At 39.1% G+C, this 21984-nt stretch overlaps 1 protein-coding gene and 1 pseudogene across 7 annotated transcripts in view; both read right to left on the reverse strand.

Annotated features, from left to right (window-relative positions):
- The window catches only part of RPRD2 (regulation of nuclear pre-mRNA domain containing 2), a 101516-nt gene that overhangs the window by 28209 nt on the left and 51323 nt on the right, over positions 1–21984 (reverse strand). For 4 of the 7 annotated variants that reach the window (XM_047724664.1, XM_047724662.1, XM_047724666.1 and 1 more), the window contains exons 3-5: positions 2530–2630; positions 1558–1635; positions 210–262 (exon numbers count right to left, since the gene is read on the reverse strand). In XM_047724664.1, coding sequence (XP_047580620.1) covers positions 210–262; positions 1558–1635; positions 2530–2630 — 232 coding nt within the window. The remainder of the gene's footprint in view (positions 1–209; positions 263–1557; positions 1636–2529; positions 2631–21984) is intronic. The other 3 variants (XM_047724663.1, XM_047724669.1, XM_047724667.1) reach the window with 1 other exon arrangement.
- LOC125097161 (elongation factor 1-alpha 1-like) lies at positions 19626–21130 on the reverse strand (annotated as a pseudogene).

Genomic DNA, 21984 nt, shown 5'->3' on the forward strand with positions numbered 1-21984 from the left:
GGAAGAAGGTTAATTCCTCCATTAGGGGAACATATAAAACTCCAAGTAATCTGATCCCAACCTGGATTCTTTTAGAACCGTTTAAATTTGTTCAAAATATAATTTATATACAATTGAATAAAAAATAAATCTTACTGGACTATATGTGGAGAACTATAGCAAAAGGGGTGAATAAAGCTTTGGCATATTAAACTTATTCTAGAACTTACTCGAAATTCTGCAACTATCTTAGACTTGAGAGCAGCTTTTGGATTCATGGATGCTGTTGAATTAAACAAAAGGTCATTAAGAATAGAGACACAAAAAGTCAACTAACATTCATGCAATTTTTCAGCATTATAGTTAAGGGTTTACACTTTGAACATATGTCAAATATGCACATTTAAAGAATAATTTAATTCTTAGAACAAATATTCCTAGAATATGAAATTTAAACACTCCCAAGTGTGGCCAATATAAAAATATACTATTTAGATAGATCTAACCTACTTACCTCCAACAGACCCTTTAAGTCATAAAGTCCTAGAATTATTGATTTGGAGATACTGAGATACATGGAGTACCTTTTTTGTCTGAGTTTAAAAGGATCTCAATACCTCAAATTAAGAGTGTTCAGGAGTAGGACATCCAATTAATCCTGAGCACTGGCTGAAGAAAATTACTGATAAACATCAACTCTATTCCTACGATTTAGCTCTGGATTTCTTTTTCTGCTGACTCAATTCACAGCAAAAAGAGGCAGGAAAAGTTCTAAGTACATTACCACTGTGGTTCAACTTTGGCTGAAATGATGACTCTTGCTGTTCCTACGCATGCAACTTATGACCAAAAGGATGTCAGAGGACTCCCTTAATCATGATGGATATCACACGCTTGCTGGAGTAAAAACATCCCAAGTGTCTTGTTTTACCTCCCAATTCTCACTGTCTTCTACCTTGTTCCCTCCACACCTTCAAGTCTTTCTCAATATTCCTCAGTTTGGCCCATAGCAGCCTATCACATGCAGTATTCCACTCCCTTGATCTCATGCTGGGTAAACATGATAAACATAAAAGGAGCTCCTGTTAGAGAATGAGCTTCTGGCCAGGATTTGAGGCCCATGTCTAATGTGGCAGAGTGCATCCCCAAATCGAAGGATTTCATGGCTCCCAAAGAAATGCTTCTTAATGCCTAGTCTCCTCTTCAGCTCTGTTGTTTAATGTCAGCTGCCTCTAACTTCTTATATCTTTCAACCTAAGAGTTAGCCTGGGCACTATCAAGCATTTTTTTTTTCTTCTTTCACTCCCCCAACTACTCTTGAATCTTCACTCATTTAAACCCTTTTTCTGCATTTCCTTTGTTTAAAAGTAGGGTTTTTTTGTTTGTTTTTGTTTTTGTTTTTTTAAAGAAGTAACTCCATGATGGCTTGTTTAGTATAAGTCACTGGGTCACTCTCCCAGGCCTGGAAAACACAGGCTTCCCCATGGTTTATGCCAGGTACGATGTCAAATGGTCTACATTTTCTTCTGCTCCAAAAACAGGAGGTAACTTTATATTAGTTGAGATTTTGTTCCTTACTTTGTGATTTCTTCCACTGCTTATTCGGTTGTTTGTTCAGATTTTCTTTCAGCTGCTTCTGAGTTTTGAAAGTGGTACCTGGAAAACATTTCAGTTTTTGCAATCTGGCATTATGGGAAGCTGTTCTGTCTGTCCACTTCAGTGTCAAAGTTGTAGCATTGTAACAATCCAAGATTGTGTGTTGTTTCTTTTTCTCTTTCTCTTTCATTTTTATAAAAAAATAAAAACACCCACCAGATCTAAGAAGCTGTCAAATAAACATGATTTCGATAATCAATAAAATTATCAACTTTAAGAACAGGGAAAGAAGCTTAAAAATACCAGTTAACACACTCAAATGAAGAATTTAACAGCTTCTTAGAAGATGCTATTTTTAAAGCAAATTTCTAGTCAAATAATGGTCATGGTATCAGATATCATCACCAACTTTCATTTAATTACTCAACTGCATGCATCTAATACATAAGAAATAAATAACTTTTAAAAAACAGGTACACAATTAACTGCAAATCTAAATCAAAACAAAGACTAAAAAATCCCAACATATGCTTAATATCAAATAATTTAGTAGAAACTGAAACCCCATTAAAAAATTATCCAACTGTAAGAGGATAGGGCAGTTAATTATTAAACATACAAAAAAATGAATAGTTTAAAACACTCAAAACAAAACAAAGGCAGGAAAATAATCAGATAGCCATTGTCACTTAATATGCTTGACTTTCTCTATTCAATATGACAAAATCCAACCCTCTCCAAACCAATTCTATTTAAATTTTAATTCAGATTTTTACAACCTTAAGATTCAGATTTTTAACCCAGACTTTTAAAAGTATTTAATTTTAAATAAATAGGACTCAATTCAGAACTTTATTTTTCATTATTAAGCAACAGGACCAGATCTATAAAATATCTCTAATTTTAAAGACTCAAGGACTCAATTTTTTCTTTTAGGAGAAAAAACACACTTACTCAAAGCTTCTCTCAATGCCATAATCATTTCTTCTGGGTATACATTTCTATCTTCCCAGATTTTGAAGATTCGTTCTATAGACTTAGAGACAGATGGATCCCTGAAGAAAAAGAAGAAGTGACACAGACATATAAAAATGTTAATTTATATCTCAAACTAGAAATCTGAAAATAAAGTCAAAAAAATTATTTTCCAAATGTCTTCTGATGTTCAAGACATTTTTTTCTACAGTGCCTAATAGGACTAAAATCTTTTTTCTTTTAATATGACTGAAATCTTGAATGCTACTTAAAATTTTTTTTTTAAAAGATTTTATTTATTTATTTGACAGAGAGAGATCACAAGTAGAGAGGCAGACAGAGAGAGAGAGAGAGAGGGAAGCAGGCTCCCTGATGAGCAGAGAGCCCGATGCGGGACTCGATCCCAGGACTCCGAGATCATGACCTGAGCTGAAGGCAGCGGCTTAACCCACTGAGCCACCCAGGCGCCCTAAAAATTTTTTTTAAAAGATTTTACTTATTTATTTGACAGAAAGCAGGAGAGAGAGCAAGAGGAAGCACAAGCAGGGGAAGCAGCAGAGGGAGAGGGAGAAGCTGGCTCCCTACCAAGCAAGGAGCCCAATGTGTGGCTCAATCCCAAGACTACAGGATCATGACCTAAGCTGAAGGTAGACACTTTACTGACTGAGCCACCCAGACACCTCTTTAAAATTCTTTAAATTTTTAAAAATTGAAATGCATTTGACACACTTTACTATTATTTTAACTGAAGTATAGTTAATACATTAAAATCTTAAATATTCTGAGGTGCCTGGGTGGCTCAGTCAGTTAAGCATCCGACTCTTGGTTTCAGCTCAGGTCATGATCTCAGGGTTGTGAGATGGAGCCCTGTGTTGGGATTAGCATGGCGTCTGCTTGAGATGCTCTTCCTCTGCCCCTCCCCAGCTTGTGCACACATGTGTGCAAACGTGCTCTCTCTCAAATAATATAAATAAAATCTCCAAAAATCTTAAACATTCTTATTCAATACTTTTTTAAAAAAGACTTTATTATTTTTAAAAATATTTTATTTACTTATTTGACAGAGATCACAAGTAGGCAGAGAGGCAGGCAGGCAGAGAGAGAGGGGGAAGCAGGCTCCCTGCTGAGCAGAAAGCCCGATGCAGGGCTCGATCCCAGGACCTTGGGATCATGACCTGAGCCGAAGGCAGAGATTTTAATCCACTCAGCCACCCAGGCGCCCCTATTCAATACTTTTTATCAATGACATATATGAGGCTATGACAGCACACTGAGCTTTCTGATGTATATGAAGTTATAAGGGTTGGTCAGTTCATTGTTCATTGTGTTCATTGATGCAGCTGACATCCCATAAAGTAAAGGAAATTAAATAAAATGAAATCTTATTTTTTTTTAAAGATTTTACTCAATTGGGAGAGACAGAGGGTGCACTCAAGAGAGAGTATGAGCTGAGGGGAGGGACAGAGGGAGAAGGAGAAGCAGACTCCAGGCTGAGCAGGGAGCATGACCCAGGGCTCGATCCTGGGATTTTAATTTTTCTAAATTGAAGTACAGTTTACACTTTATTATTATTTTTAATTGAAGTATATTTAACAAATTAAAATTTCCTTAAATGTTTCAAAAGTGTCAACTATATTTGATTTGTTTGAAGTGGGATCCAATGAAGGTCAACACACTGCATTTGGTTATATCTCTTAAATCTCTTTCAATCTAGAGCAATTAGATTAAATAGTTCTCAGTAATTTGGTTGTCTGCCCAGCAGAACATGCCACATTCTCCAGCTTTACTTATTTGCTCCACTAAAGCCTGAATTTCCTCTAGATAAAAATTAGTTGGATTATATACATGTTCAAATTTTGGGGAACAAATATTGAATAAATGATACTATATACTTCATACTGCATCCCATCAGCATATACACAATCTCTGGCTATCAGCCCATCTTTAATAGCATTAAGCCTGATAAATGGAATAAGGCAGTACTTTCTCTTGTCAACTGTGCCTATCTACTCACTAGCATTTTAGTGTTTATCTTTGGACTAAATAATTATATGTATGTAAGCTCTATATGTTAAATATTATTTCGCCAACAATCCAAATCTTTCCCCACTTTGCACTTGCATTTTTAAGTTACATTTTAAAACATATAATTTTAAAATGTAGCCTTATTAAAATCAAATTGCTCTCTACTGCCACTTTTTAAGTATAGGAAGGCTACCAGAGGCTTAAAAAATTATAACATTTTCTTTTATCTTTTAATGATTAAAATTTTAAAAATTCAGTTGCATAATTCATTTAAAATCTACTGGATGGGGCGCCTGGGTGGCTCAGCTGTTAAGTGTCTGCCTTTGGCTCAGGCTCAGGGCATGGAGCCTTGCAACAGGCTCCCTGTCAGGCGAAAAGCCTGCTTCTCCCTTTTCTATTTCCCCTACTTGTGTTCCCCTCTCACTGTGTCTCTGTCAAATAAATAAATAAAATCTTTAAAGAGAATAATAAAATCTACTGGGTATAGAATGTAAAATCAACCTCTAATCTAAACAGATTTCCTTTTTTTTTTTCTTTTTTAAGATTTATTTATTTGGGGGCACCTTGGTGGCTCAGTGGGCTAAGCCTCTGCCTTCGGCTCATGTTATGATCTCAGGGTCCTGGGATCGAGCCCTGCATCAGGCTCTCTGCTCAGCAGGGAGCCTGCTTCCTCCTCGCTGTCTGCCTCTCTGCCTACTTGTGATCTCTGTCTGTCAAATAAATAAAATCTTAAAAAAAAAAAAAGATTTATTTATTTGAGAAATAGAGAAAGAGAGAGTGAGCATGCAGACTCTGGATCCTGAGGGATCATGACCTGAGCCGAAGGAAGATGCTTAACCGACTGAGACACCCAGATGTCCCTCTTTTTTTTTTTTTTTCTTAAAGATTTATTTGAGAGAAAGAGAGTTAGAGAGAGTGAGCACACAGAGGGAGAGGGAGTGGGAGAAGCGGACTCCCCACAGAGCCAGGAGCCCAACGCAGGGCTCAATCCCGGGACCCTGGGAACCAGGGGCAGACACTTAACTAAATGAGACACTCAAGTGCTCCTTGAATGGTTCTGCAAAGTAGTTTTGCTTTGTATGCAAATCTATACTGACAGCTACTTCTATAAATGCTACTATATACCACTCAAAACTGCCATCTGGCTTCTATAGTTGTTACTGAGAAGTATGTTGTCAATCTAATTGTAGTCTTATGTATGGCATCTGTCTTTCTGTCTTTTCTCTTTGGCATTGCTCTTTGTTTATTTTTTACTGTAGTAAAATAAAACTTGCCATTTTAACCATTTTTTAAATGCACAACTCAGTGGCGTTAATTATATTCACAATGTTGTACAACCACCACCAACAACTATTTCCAAAATTTGTCATTGTCCTAAACAGAAACTCTGTACCCATTAAATAATTAACTCGCCACTACTGCCTCCCCCAGCTCCTGACTTCTTTTCATCTACTTTCTATCTCTATGGATATACACATTCACACTGTTGTACAATCAATCTCCACAACTCTCTTAACCTTGCAAAACTCAAACTCTATAGCCATTAAACATCATCTTCCCTTTCCCCCTACAACCACCACTGTACTTTCTGTCTGTAAATTGCATTATTGTAGTTCATCTAAGTGGAATCATCAATCTAAGTGGAATCATCAATCTAAGTGGAATCAGGACTCTTGCCCTTTTGTGACTAGCTTATTTCACTTAGCATAATGTGTTCAAGGTTTATCTGTGTTGTATAGCATACACCAGAATTCTTTTTAAGGTTAAAGGATATTCCATTTTATGTATATACCACACTTTGCATATCCAGTCCTGTGAAAACTGGTACTTGGTTTGCTTCTACCTTTTGGCTATTGGGAATAATGCGGTTTTGAACACTGGTGTACAAATATTTCTTTGAGTCCCTGCTTTCATTTCCGGGGAGCATTATACCTAGAAGCAGAACTTCTAAATCATACAGAAATTCTAAGTTTTTGAGGAACCATCAAACTGTTTTCCATAGCTGCTGCACCATTTTACATTCCTATCAGAAACAGAAGTTCCCCCTAACCCAACACTTGCTATTTTCTGGTTTGGTTTGGTTTTATAATTTTATTACAATGACTAGGTGTGATGTTCTTTTTAATTATCCTGCTTAGTATATGTTGTGGTTGTGGTAGCTGCAGATTCATGTTTTTCATCACTTTCAGAGAGTTCTCAGCTATTACCTCCTCAGAAGAACTCAAATGTTCTCTCCTTCTGGAAGCTAATTTTTTTTTTTTTAAGATTTTATTTATTTATTTGACAGACAGAGATCACAGGTAGGCAGCGAGACAGACAGAGAGAGAGAGGAGGAAGCAGGCTTCCCGCTGAGCAGAGAGCCCTATGTGGGGCTCGATCCCAGGACCCTGGGATCATGACCTGAGCCGAAGGCAGAGGCTTTAACCCACTGAGCCACCGAGGCGCCCCTGGAAGCTAATTTGATGTTAATTAGGCCTCTCATTCTGATCTCCCCCCCCCTTTTTTTTTCTCCTTCTAATTGCTGCATTCTGATTTCTTCAGAAGTAATTTCTAGCTTATTCTTTTTTCTTTCTACAATCCCTGTTGGTTCTTTTTAAAATCTGTCCAAGTATCTTATTCATTGTTCATTTCATTTCATTCATCTTTAATGTTTTTTGTATAGTTATTTTATATATTCTGCCTGATAACTCTAATATCTGAAACTCACTGTGGGGAGGGGATCTAAAATTTGCTGATCCTCCTTCACAGTGGTTTGTATTCCAAAGTGTCTGGTGATTTTTGGATTGTAAACACATATTTATTTGATCTATGGGATTCCTGGTGGTCTAGATAGGAAATGTACTCCTAGAGAGAAAATCTGTATCAGAAGCCAGGGGGTGCTTATGACTCAAAACCACCCCTTTTTTCTGGAGTCCCAGTCTAACTGCCAGACCACATGGTACTACTGACATAGGCATACTGGTTAATGTCAGCTCTGATTTTCTAATATGTCTATCGTTGCTGGTGCAGTTTTTATTTGGTCAGGAATATAACTGTTTTATTAAAAAATGACCTTTTGGGGGCATCTGGGTGGCTAGGGTTAAGCATCTGACCTGATTCAGGTCATGACCCCAGGGTCCTGGGATCGAGCATCAGGCTCCCTGCTGAGTGGAGTCTGCTTCTCTCTCTCCCTCTGCCCTAACTGCACCCCCTCCACTGGCTTGCACGCTCTCATGTTCTTTCTCAAATAAATACAATCTTTAAAAACAAACAAACAAACAAACAAAAAACCACAACCCGGGACCCCTGGGTGGCTCAGTTGGTTAAGCAGCTGCCTTCGGCTCAGGTCATGATCCCAGCGTCCTGGGATCGAGTCCCACATCGGGCTCCTTGCCTGGCAGCGAGCCTGCTTCTCCCTCTGCCTCTGCCTGCCACTCTGTCTGCCTGTGCTCACTCTCGCTTCTCTCTCTATGACAAATAAATAAATAAAATCTTTAAAAAAAAAAAAAAAAAACCACAACCCTTTGGAATTGATCATCTGCCATCTGGCCAGAAGTCAAATCAAAATATCTGTAACTGTCTTTCTTTCCAACTAGACTGTAGAGCTTCTTCACAGCAGAGATAACTTATTTACTGTTGTTTCTTTGGTACCTACAAGGTGCTTACTAAATAGTAACTGAATAAATGACAACTGGATTTTGTTATTGTCAAACCAAATTATTTGCTATGAGTCCTCAAGTAAAATGTGCTGGAAAAACAGCAACTGCTAAGAGAAAATATAATTAAGACTAGGGCATAATATAGTAAAAGTAGCCCTAGATGGAGAAAGAAAGAACTAAAACCTATAGGTTTCAGTAAGAGTCTTTTGGGGGCCAGATTTCTTCATTTGTTTTTGTGTTGCTCGTTTTTTTGTTGTTTTTTTTTTAAGATTTTATTTCTTAAGTAGTCTCTATACCCATGATGGGGCTCAAACTCAAACCCGAGATCAAGAGTCATAAGCTCTACCAACTGAGCCAGCCAGGTTCCCCTAGATTTCTTCATTTGTAAAAATGATTTTATTACATAATTTTGTTAGCTCTAAAATTCTTAACAGATTTGTTCCTTATTTATACAAACACAGAACTCTCAAACTTCTACAATTCAACGATCTCTTGTATTTAGGAATTCTCTGAAGATAAAATTAAAATCCAGAATAGCAGTTTTACTTACCTTGTTTTTCTAGGTCTCAATTTTAGCCATTACTGATCACAGTATCAATTCTACAGAATGTATAATTCTGCCACATATAACATAAAAAATTAATTATAAACTTTGTTGTTGACTTATATGTAACAAACAACTGGTTGACCTTGTAAGAAGTGCTAAGATATTCAACAGATGTTTCCTTCACTAGCATCCCCTACCTCTGCATTTAAAACAGCAGGGTATTAACAATTATTTCAAAGCATAAAGCTGATGAAGAATACAGGAGGAGGTGCCCAGGTATCACAGTTAAAATAAACAGAGCTAAACTACTTTTGTGCCTCACTCAGGGGAATATCTTTTCTTTATCAAGATCTTATTTCTGGGGCGCTTGGGTGGCTCAGTGGTTGAGCCTCTGCCTTTGGCTCAGGTCATGATCTGAGGGTCCTGGGATCCAGCCCCACCTCGGGCTCTCTGCTCAGCGGGGAGCCTGCTTCCCCACTCTCTGCCTGCCTCTCTGCCTACCTGTGACCTGTCAAATAAATAAAATGTTAAAAAAAAAAAAATCTTATTTCTGGGATGTTGTGTGCTATGTCTTATAGGTTCTTAATAAGTATTTGCTAACTGAATGGAAGACTAAATAATAGGTCAACTTAAGGAAATAGTCAACACTTAAAAAACCTTGGAGCTCAAATTGGATAGATTTTATCTCCAAAAACTTCCTATTCTGTGTCTCCTAAATGATCCCCATTTATACAACTTTTCTTTTTTATTTGCCTATAACAAATATCTTCCTAGTGTGTTACTTGTCTTTAATTTTAAGGTGTCTTCTACAATGTGCAAATCTAATTTTGATGTCATTAAATTCTAAGGTACTTCCTTTGTTTCTCTGCTGGAGCTCCCTGCCCCCACCACTTTTTTTTTTAAGAGAGGGAGGGCAGGAAGGGGAAGACAGGGAGGGAGAGAGAGAATCTTAAGTTGGCTCCATACTGATCATGGAGCCTGACTTGGGGCTCGATCTCACAATTGTGAGATCATGACTTGAGCTGAAATCAAAAGTCAGATGCTCAACCAATTGAGCCACCCCGGTGCCCTCTAAAAGAGCTTTTAATCCTTACAGTCATAAAAATATTTGGTTCTAACATTTTGGAAGTTTTGTTTTAGGGCGCCTAGGTGGCTCAGCTGGTAAAGCAACTGCCGAGGTCATGATCCTGGAATCCCAGTATCGAGTTCCACATGCAGCTCCCAGCTCCACGGGGAATCTGCTTCTCCCTCTGACCTTCTCCCCTCTCATGCTCTCTCTCACTGTCTCTCTCTCAAATAAATAAATAAAATCTTTTTTTAAAAAAAGTTTTGTTTTATACACTAAGGTAATTCATTTGGGATACACCTGTGGATATGGTATAGAAAAACATTTAGCAGGTGCATTTTTTCTGGATGGAAAGCATATGTCCCAGACTCACTTACTGAAGAGTTCATCTTTCCTCCAATGATTTTGTAATGCAACTTCTATCATTTACAAAGGTCCCATATATATGGGTCCCTTTCTGGGCTTTCTCTGTTCCTCAAATCTGTCCTTATACTGCTATCACATTTTTTTATAATTATAATTGAAGTATCAAGGTTTATTATTTGACTTGCTGTTTATCAACAGTCTTGGCTACTCCTAGACACGGACTCTTCTATATGAATTTTATTTATCTGAGAGAGAGAGAATGAGCACGAGCAAGGGGAGGAGCAGAAGGAGAGGGAGAAGCAGACTCCTGGCTGAGCAGATAGCCAGACATGGGGTTCAATCCTAGGACACAGGGATCATGACCTGAGCTGAAGGCAGACGCTTAACTAACTGAGCCATCTAGGGAACCCCTATGTGAATTTCAGAATCAGTATAAAAAGTTTCTTAAAATGTCCTATTGGGATTTTTATTAAAGTGTACTGTATTTACATGCTGATTATCATTTTTTTCTAATAGTTTGTAATTTTCTCCAGAAAGGTCTTAATATGCTTTTATTCTAGATACTTCACATAGCTTTTGTTGTAACTGTTAATAATACCTGTTCTTCTAATATACTTTTTTAAAAAAGATATTTATTTGACAGAGAGGGAGATCACAAGAAGGCAGAGAGGCAGGCAGAGAGCAGGGGGTGGGGGAAGCAGGCTCCCTGCTGAGCAGAAAGCCTGATGTGGGGCTCGATCCCAGGACCCTGAGATCATGACCTGAGCCGAAGGCAGAGGTTTAACCAACTGAGGCACCCCTCTATTATACTTTTTGACTGGTTATTTCTGATGTATTGAAATGCTATTGATTCCTAGATGTTGATCTGTACCCAGCAACCCTGCTAAATCCTCTTAAGTCTGTGAATTCTCTTGGATTTCCTATGAAGATGATTGCAAAGTCTCCATATATCTTTTTATCCTTATATGATCCTACTGATTACATTCTATAGTTCTTCAACAACTACAAATTAGAATTTACAAATTAAGGCAAATACCATTCATACTGACATTAAAGGGAAAAATGATATTTTGTTGAAACAAATTACAACATGAGCATAATAATGTATATATATTGTCTTTAATTTATCAACACCATAATTCAATTATTTCACCTTACTATTCAATTATTTCACCATTTTTCTCCATTGAAACTATCGGAAATACTTTCCACAGTTACTTGATGCAAACAATTATGTATATATCAAAGCCATCTTTAATCTGTTCTCATTAGCTTCTCATAAAATAGTATCATCTCATGCCAAAATGCAATCACAACAAAACCCCCAAGAAACAAAGGGGAAAAATGCAATCACAAACACGTTAACACAGCCACTGAAAATCAGTTGCAAAACTGTTAATATAAGGGCGCCTGGGTGGCTCAGTGGGTTAAGCCGCTGCCTTCGGCTCGGGTCGTGATCTCGGGGTCCTGGGATCGAGTCCCGCATCGGGCTCTCTGCTCAGCAGGGAGCCTGCTTCCCTTCCCCTCTCTCTGCCTGCCTCTCTGTCTGCTTGTGATCTCTCTCTCTGTCAAATAAATAAATAAAATCTAAAAAAAAAAAAAAAACAACTGTTAATATAAGATAATAATACAGATGATATTAAATATTACACTAAATAATTCAATTACTTCCAAATTAGTATAAAATAAAATTTTAAATTTTATTTCTCTTAAACTAAGATCATTTAAACTACATCCATGGACCCACCTAAGAACACCCAGGACCTGGACTTAAAGACATGCTGCTTTGCAGCACTCTATACTATCTGCCTCCCATCCAGTCATCAGTCATCCATTGTACAGGCATTTACCAATCACCTAGGAAGTGCCTGGCATTATGCTATGAGCAGAAGCTCAAAGTCAGGGGAGCAGAAACTGGTGATAAGCAGGACCTGTATCAATTACAATGTGGAGTGTTAGCTACCAGGATGGAAGAAGAGACAAGGTATAATGGTAGCAAAGAGTAAAAATTCCTTAATTCGGACTGAAACAAAGAAGCCAGGAAGGGAAAATTTCTTGATACTGAATCTCAAAAAAGGGATAGAGTAAGCAAAATCTTACAGAACTTATTCCCTAAGTGGGCATACTATACCACTCTATGGTTTATTATACAATTTGTACTTATAGGCTGCCAATTCAATTTCCAAAAGGAACCAACTTCTATATACTCAATACTGCAATTTATCTTTTTTTTTTTTTAAGATTTTTATTTAAAGATTTTATTTTATTTAAAATCTCTCTTGGTCAGAGAGAGAGCACAAGCAGGGGGAGCAGCAGGCAGAGCAGGTAGAGGGAGAAGCAGCCTCCCCACTGAGCGGGAAGCCCAATATGGACTAGATCCCAGGACCCTGGGATCATGACCTGAGCTTAAGGCAGACACTTAACTGACTAAGCCACCCAGGCACCCCAGTATTTTGTGAGATTTCGTTCTGTTGTTGTATGTAACTGAAATTCATTAATATTCTTTGCTATCTAGTTATCCCAATATACCACAACACATTCATTTTCCTGCAGAAAACCATCTGGATTGTTTCCAAATTTTTATTACCAAGAACAACGTTACTACAAAAAGTCTCTGCCACTGATTTTGCAGTTTCTCAGGAGTTTCTCAGGAGTAAAAGCCTCGGGGTGAAACCCAAAGGTCATAGTGTGTACGTAACAAACTTTTCAAAAGGAGGTTATTTTATACCAATCAACCCTTAAAGCAGCAGTATATGAGAGCTTCCACTGTGCCACAGTTGTGCACATGTTGGTATTGGTGGACTTTAAAATGTCTGCCCTATCTGGTGAATATACATGCTAGTTATTAATCTAGTACCTCTCAGCTCTAAACCCACACTTCTTTGTGGTTGGTGCAAGAGCCAGACTGCAAGCTCTATTTCCCTTTGGCTCAGTGTTAGTATCTGCTAATAGAGGCCCCTAGAGCCACGCTGAGAGGCTGGGAGAAGTGGTGGGATTCTTTCAGTGTTCTGTTCTCAAATGGATCGGCACATGGGCTTCCTGGCAGGGTCTGAGCACAGCGGCATGTTGCTGCTCTTGCAGACAGTGAGAGCGCTCAGTAGCCAGTCTCTGCCACTACAGGGTCAGGTAGCACATTCTTCTTCTTTTTTTTTTTTTTTTAAGATTTTATTTATTTATTTGACAGACAGAGATCACAGGTAGGCAGAAAGAGAGGAGGAAGCAGGCTCCCCGCTGAGCAGAGAGCCCAATGCGGGACTCGATCCCAGGACCCTGAGATCATGACCCGAGCCAAAGGCAGAGGCTTTAACCCACTGAGCCACTCAGGCGCCCCCAGGTAGCACATTCTTGCAGCAATCCACTCTTTCCTCAGGTCTGAATCTCAGGTGGGAGGAGGGAAGGGCTCGCTCTTCACCCTTCCGTCAGGGCCAGAGGTAGTAGCTGCTTTCAGCACACACTATCCCATTACACCTTAGAGTTCTCTTATTCCTTCTAGCAATAGTTAGCTACATTTTACCTACTTAACAATTCTCTACATTAAATTTTCCTTATTTAAATTACTGGTGTGTGGTTTCCCCAACTTGACTGGAACTTGGCTTACACTGTATGTAAGGATTAAGGATATACATATGTCAGCAGTCCGAAGACCATATGATGTGATATCACACCACACAGAATGCAGAAGCAGACAAGAGAATTTAACTGTACACCGTTACTACAAGATATTAAAGAGATCTGCAAAAAATGCAAAATACCAGCTCTTAATGAGCTCTTCTCATTAAAAATTTTTTTAAAGATTTATTTATTTGAGAGAGACAGAACACAAGTGGGAGGGGCAGAGGAAGAGAGAGAATCTCAAGCAGACTCCATGCTATGTGTAGAGCCGATGCAGGGCTCAATCCCATGACTGTGAGATCACCACCTGAGCTAAAACCAACAGTCTGACACTTAACTGAGTGTGCCACCCAGGCACCCTCATTTAAAAAAAAAAAAAAGGGGGCGCCTGGGTGGCTCAGTGGGTTAAGCCGCTGCCTTCGGCTCAGGTCATGATCTCAGGGTCCTGGGATCGAGCCCCGCATTGGGCTCTCTGCTCAGCAGGGAGCCTGCTTCCTCCTCTCTCTCTGCCTGCCTCTCTGCCTGCTTGTGATCTCTCTCTGTCAAATAAATAAATAAAATCTTTAAAAAAAATTTTTTTAGTTTTTATTTATTTATTTATTTGAGGGTTGGAGGAAGGGCAGAGGGAGAGGGAGAGAGAATCTTAAGCAGGCTGCTCACCCACCACAGAGCCCAACTGGGGTACAATCTCACAATCCTAAAATCATGATCTAAGCTAAAATCAAGAGTCAAACGCTTAACCAAATAAGCCACCCAGCCGCTCCAATTATTTGTTGATTGCTTTAAAGGTGATTGATAGGGGCACCTGGGTGGCTCAGTGGGTTAAAGCCTTTGCCTTTGGCTCAGGTCATGATCCCAGGGTCCTGGGACCAAGCCCCATATCAGACCCTCTGCTCAGCAAGGAGCTTCCTCCCCCTCTCTCTGCCTGCCTCTCTGCCTACTTGTGATCTCTGTCAAATAAATAAATAAAAAATAAAATCTTTAAAGGTGATCAATACTTAATTTCTGTTTTAATTTCAAAGATGGTAAGTGTCAGGTAAAACCTTCTAATTTTTTTTTCTTTTTCTTACTATTTTGTTATTCTTTGTATATTCTGGATATGAACCCTTTGTTGACTGTACAGCAGATATTTTCTTCCCACTCTGTGGTTTTTCTTTTCATTCTTTATGGTGTCTTTCAATAAACAGAAGGTCTTTGTTTTTTTGGGTATTTTTTTAAAGATTTTATTTATTTATTTGACAGAGAGAGATCACAGGTAGGCAGAGAGGCAGGCAGAGAGAGGGAGGGGGAAGCAGGCTCCCTGCTGAGCAGAGAGCCCAATGCAGGGCTCGATCCCAGGACCCCGAGATCATGACCTGAGCCAAAGGCAGAGGCTTATCCTACTGAGCCACCCAGGTGCCACAGAAGGTCTTTGTTTTAAAGTAGTCAAATTTAGGGGCACCTGGGTGGCTCAGTGGTTGAGTGTCTACCTTTAGCTCAGGTCATGGTCCTAGGGTCCTGGGTTCCAGCCTCACCTCAGGTTCCCAGCTCAGCAGGGAGTCTGCTTGTTTCTCTGCCTCTCCTATTTGTGCTCTCTCTCTCAAGTGAATAAATGAAATAAAAATAAAGTAGGTGAATTTATCAATCTTTGGAGGTAAGGTCATGAGATACTCTCCTTCAAAAGGATTTATAGTTCTTTTTTTTCCTTTAAGTTTTTTTTTTTTTTTTTTTTAAGTACGCTCCACACCCAGCATGGAGCCCAACACAGGGCTTGAACTCACAACCCTGAAAACAGGACGTGAGCCGAGAACAAGAGTCAGATGTTTAACTGACTGAACCACCCAGGAGCCCCTAGTTCTTTTGTATTTAAGTACTTAATGTGCAACTAATTTTTACGTATGGTATGAATGAAATCTAATTATATATATATATAGATATATATGAAATCTAATTTTATATAAATATGTATCAATAGCCAATTGCCGGAGCAATAGTTAGTTCCTTTTCCACTACCCATATATAGTTTCATACACAAATCTAGTATACACATACACTGGTCTGCATCTACACTTTGTATTATGTTCTACCATTTTCTTTGGCTATCTCGGGCTAATATCAGACTGCTTTATTTATTACAGCTTTATAAAGTTTGAAATCTGGTAGAGCCAGTTCTTCCACCTTGTTATTTTTCAACAGTTTCTGGCTTTCTCTTTCTGGGGAGGGGAAGGAGAACTCCCTGCACTTCCACATAAAATTCAGAGCAATCTGTAAAAAGGGGGAGGGTACCTCTACTGAGATTTTTTTTTTTTTTTAAGATTTTATTTATTTATATGACAGAGAGAGATCACAAGCAGGCAGAGAGGCAGGCAGAGAAAGAGGAGGAAGCAGGTTCCCTGCTGAGCAGAGAGCCCGATGCGGGGCTTGATCCCAGGACACTGAGATCATGACCTGAGCCGAAGGCAGCGGCTTAACCCACTGAGCCACCCAGGCGCCCCCCTTTACTGAGATCTTAAGACTGCGTTGGATTACCTGCTGGCTCAGTCGGTGGAGCGTGTGACTCCTGATCTCAGGGTTGTTGAGTTTGAGACCGATCCTGGGTGTAGACATAACTTAAAAAGTAAAAAAAGGAAAAAAAAAAAAAAGACTGCACTAGATTTATAAATCAATTTGGGAAGAATTAACATTGTTAAATACCAAGTCTTCCCTATCCACAAATACCTTATTTAGATTTTCTACAATGTTTCTCAATTATGTTTATGTTTTATAATTTTCTCCATAGACATCTTAAACAACTTTTGTTAAAGAATTTTTTCTACACACAATCAATCCTCATTAATCTCAATTCTGGATTCCCTATTTGTCAATTCACCTACTTGCTAAAATTTATTTAGCAAGTTTTGCTTTTTCAGTCATTCTTAAACACATACAGAATGGCAAAAACTTTAGGTTGGTTACTGGCATATTCTCAGATGAGGTCAAACAAGGTGATGTTCTGCCTCTTGTTTCAGCTATCATACTAGAACCAAGTATCCTCTTTATCGTCTATTTAGTGCCATATTTCTTTGCATCGTTGTGCTTGAGTGAGGATTTTGGTGTTTAAAATGGCCTCCAAGCATAGTGCTTAAGTTCTTCTGTCTATACTTCCTAAGCACAAGAAGGCTGTAATGTGCCTTACATAGAAAACACATGTATTACATAAACTTTGTTCAAGCATTGTAGTGCTGTTAGCCATGAATTCAATGCTAATCAATCAAAAATATATTAATAAATATATATTAAATAAGTTATCTGTATACAGAAACCTACATTAAATAGGTTACATACTGATCAGTTGATAAAAATATTGTGACCAGGGTGCTTGCAGGAACCTAACCCTGTATTTGCCCCAGGAGCAATGATTCAGTATTCACTAATTCATTGTTCATGGCAACCTCATGGAACATAATTACTATGAATAATAAGAATCAACTATATCTCTTTTCCCCCACACCTCCCTAGTATAAAGAGTTAACTTTTTAAATTTTAACTTTCTAACTTTGTTTCTGGTATACAGCTAAAATAATTAATTTTATTATTATTGATCTGGGTCCAATAACCCTGTTAATCATATCATCTGCAATTAATGACAATTTTGTTTTTTTCTTTTCCCAATCCTATCATTTACACACTTTGTTCTCTCCCTCTCTCCCTTCTGCCTTAATGTTCTGGCTAGGAACTCCAGGATGAAGTTGAATAGAAATGTTGATATTGGGCATTACCTGTGATTTGTTTCTCGTACATAGTATGTTTGCGATAGCTTTTTATTTTTGGAAAATATAGGTTACTAGACTGGAGACTCCTTTCTATTCCTGGTTTGGTTTACAATGAATGGATTTTTTACTTACTTTTTCTGCATCTTTTAAGATCATCATATAATTTTTCTCATTTTATTTTTAAGCATAGTGAATTAGATGAATTTATTCTCCATATTAATAATTTTTTTTAAAGATTTTATTTATTTATTTGACAGACAGAGATCACAAGTAGGCAGAGAGGCAGGCAGAGAGAGAGGAAGGGATGCAGGCTCCCTGCTGAGCAGAGAGCCCGATGCGGGACTCGATCCCAGGACCCTGAGATCATGACCTGAGCCGAAGGCAGCGGCTCAACCCACTGAGCCACCCAGGCGCCCGAATTTATTCTCCATATTAAACCACGTTTCTATTCCTGGGATAAACCCCACTACGATGTACTATACTCTTTATGTTCCACTAGCTCAGGTTCCTCAGGAATAAGATAAGTTTGTAATTTTCTTTCCTCATATTTCGTAGTTAAACTTTGGCGTCAAGGTTATGCTAGTCTCATTTATAAGCTGGGGAGCATTCTTTTTCTCTTCTCTGAACAAGTGTAAGATTGGAATATTATTTCCTCCTTCAGTATTTGGTGAACTTGCTGGTGAAGCATCTAGGTCCAGGATTTTTTTTCCCCCCTCATTAAGCTTTGTTTTAATGGGTCACAAAATTCTGTGACAGGTTTTTTGGTCAGACTGCTTCCACTAAAAAGTACTGATTTTGAAAACTAGTGACTTAAAACTGCCACACATGAAACAAATGGTCTATAAAATATTCTCCTTTAATTCTGAAGCTTTTATGATGCACTGTTATCATTAACCGGTCTTTTTTCTTTTGTCCTGTCCTTTAGCTTTTATTATCATATAAAGTAATAGTTTAAATTTAATAGACTATTTTTTAGAGGCATTAACCAGTCTTTTATTAAAAAAATTTTTTTAGGGGTGCCTGGGTGACTCAGTGGGTTAAGCCTCTGCCTTCAGCTCAGATCATGATCTCAGGGTCCTGGATTGAGCCCCGCATCGGGCTCTCTGCCAAGCAGGAAGCCTGCTTCCCCCCACCTCTCTGCCTACCTCTCTGCCTACTTGTGATCTCTCTCTCTGTGTCAAACAAATAAAATCTTTAAAAAAATTTTTTTTTAAAGATTTCATCCATTTATTTGACAGAAAGAGAGAGGGGGCACCTGGGTGGCTCAGTCGTTAAGCGTCTGCCTTCGGCTCGGGTCATGATCCCAGGATCCTGGGATCAATTCCCGCATCAGGCTCCCTGCTTGGTGGGAAGCCTACTTCTCCCTCTCCCACCCGCCCTGCTCGTGTTCCCTCTCTCCCTTGTCTCTCTCTGCCAAATAAATAAATAAAATCTTAAAAAAAAAAAAAAAAAAAAAAAGAGAAAGTGAGCTCAAGTAGGCAAAGTGGCAGGCAGAGGGAGAGGGAAAAGCAAGCTCCCCACTGAGCAGAGAGCCTGATGTGGGATGCGATCCCAGGACCCCAGGATCATAACCTGAGCTGAAGGCAGACACCTAACTGACTGAGCCACCCAGGCACCCCCCAGTCTTTTATTATTAAACTTAATGGCCAACTGAGACAAACAGTTTTGAGATAGTTCTCCTACCACTGATTAAGAATAGGGCAGCAAGGAGGCACTGGGGTGCTCAGGTCATGATCCCAGGGCCCTGGAATGGGACTCCTGCATTGGGCTCCCTGTTTGGAGGGAAGTCTCTTTCTCTCTCTTCCTCTGCCTCTACCCTGTTCGTGCTTTCTCCCTTTCTCAAATAAACAAAATCTTTATTTTTTTTTAAGATTCTATTTATTTATTTGACAGAGAGAGAGAGAGCACAGGCAGGGGGAGCAGGACAGGAAGACAGAGAAGCAAGCTCCCCAATAAGCAGGGAGCCCAATGCTGGGCTCAATCTCAGGACCCTGCCATCATGACCTGAGCTGAAGGCAGACACTTAACCAACTGAGCCACCCAGGGGCCCTTAAAAAAAAAACTTAAAAAAAAAAAAAAAAAAAAGGACAGGTTGGCAGGTACTAGGTATAATACTCATTTAGCCTCCCCAAGCTTTCTAGACAGAGCAGGTTGGTGATCTTGCCACTTCTGACAGCCTTCTGAATGTCCACTGCTCTGGTGACACCCACAACAATGGTCTATTTCATATCACAAATAGCAAAACAACAACCAAAAATACTCAGAGGAGGATAGTCATAGAAGCGCTCAACATACTGGGCTTGCCAAAAATAGTATGAGTAATTTCAAGAGTTTGGGGCCATCTTCCACCTTCTTACCAGGGTGGTGATCGATCTTCTCCTTCAGCTCAGCAAACTTACAAGCAGGTGGGTGAGCTGTGTGACAATCCAGCGCTGATGCATAATAGCCAGGCCTGATTTGGCCCAGACAGTTCAGGAAAACCACCCGAGCCATGGGAAACATCTCTGACAGGCACATCTTTGACACTGAAGCCCATATTGTTCCCACGAAGAGCTTTACTCAAAACTTCACGGTACACTTCAAAAGACTTTACTTCAGCTGTAACAATGACCAGAGCAAAGGTGACCACTATGTGGGGTTTGAGAATACTAGTATCTAATTGGCCAACTGGGACAGTATCAATACCACCAATTCTGTAGTAATCGTAGAGTGGCAGATTCAAGAGCTGGTCAGCTGGACAAGTTGCTGAGAGAAGACAATCCACAGCTTCAAGCAGCATGGTTCTACTGGCATGCCCATCTTCCCGAGTGACTTTCTATCCCTTAAACCAAGGTGTATTGGTACTTGGGTCCAGCATGTTGTCACTATTCCAACCAGCAACTGATACAAATGCAACTATGTCAGGGTAGAAGCCAATTCTCTTAATGTAGGTCCTCACTTCCCTAATGATTTCCTTGTATCTCTTCTGGCTGTGGTGTGGCTTGATAGAATCCATCTTATTGTTTCATACCCAACGTGTAAGGCAAAAGGGCATGCTCATGAGTCTGCCCATTCTTGGAGTTGCTGTCTTCAAATTCTCCAAATATCAGTAGTAATAATCAGGATAGTACAGTCAGGCTGAGATGTGCCTATAATCACGTTTTTGATGAAGTCTGTGTCCTGGGGGCAATACTGAGGGTCACGTAATACTTGCTGGTCTTGAATTTCCACAGGGAGCTATCAATGGTGATACGATGCTCACATGCAGCTTTCAGTCTATCCAAGACCCAGGCATACTTGAAGGAGCCTATTCCCATCTCAGCAGCCACCTTCTCAAATTTTTTGATACCATCACATTTGTGATCAAACAGCCAGTAGCAGTGGACTTGTTTTCCAGTGAAAACAATGTTGATATAAATCTTTTCCTTTATCATTCTGGCATGGTCTTAGCAGTGGTTTTCATGACACTCGCATTATGGGGGCAAACCCACTGCAAAACAGGGGGCTATTCTTATGGGAAGATTTCTGATGACTGGCTGAATTTAGTCAATGGTTTTAGGATTACAGGGTCCTCAATTTTTAATTTGTGCCATTTCAGTTCTTGTATTTTTTTTAAATTTTATTTATTTATGTATTTGACAGATCACAAGTAGGCGGAGAGGCAGGCAGAGAGAGAGGACCCTGGGATCATGACCCGAGCCAAAGACAGAGGCTTTAACCCACTGAGCCACCCAGGCGCCGCTCAGTTCTTGTATTTTTGAGGAACTTTACCATTTTGTCTATAACTTCAAATTTATTGGAATAAAGCTGTTCATATTATCCTTTTATGGTCTACAACACCGTAATCAAATCTACCTTTTACATTTCTAATACTGTTTATTTATGCCTTCTTTTTTCTTGGTCAACCTCACCTAAATTTTATCGATTTTATTATTTCCTCAAAACAAAACAGTGTATCCCTTGTGGAACCCTTCTACTATTATATGTTTGTTCAGTCTTGTGGTTATGTTTTTTCCCCAATTTTCTTTTTAATGTGGTAAAAAATTAACATATAAAATTTACCATCTTAACCATTTTTTTAAGTGAAAAGTTCAGCAGGATTAAGTATATTCTTATCGTCAGGATGCCTGGGTGGCTCAGTCAGTTAAGCATCCTGGGATGAGTCTGCATCAGGCATCCTGCTGAGTAGGGAGTCTGCTTCTCCCTCTCCCACTCCCCCTGCTTGTGTGAGCTCTCTGTCAAATAAATATATAAAATCTTTTTTAAAAAAGTATATTCATATTCTTGTGCAACCATTGCCACCATCCATCTCTAGGCCTCTTTTCATCTTGCAAAACTGAAACTATGGCTATTAAACAATAGCTATTAAACCTCCCATTTTCCCTCCCTCCAGTCCAGGCCAACTAACATTCCACTTTCTTTACAAATTTGACTATTCTAAGTTCCCCACTTTGTGTTTGACTTTTTTTA

Source organism: Lutra lutra, chromosome 4, assembly GCF_902655055.1.
Source record: "Lutra lutra chromosome 4, mLutLut1.2, whole genome shotgun sequence".
Lineage (NCBI taxonomy): Eukaryota > Metazoa > Chordata > Mammalia > Carnivora > Mustelidae > Lutra > Lutra lutra.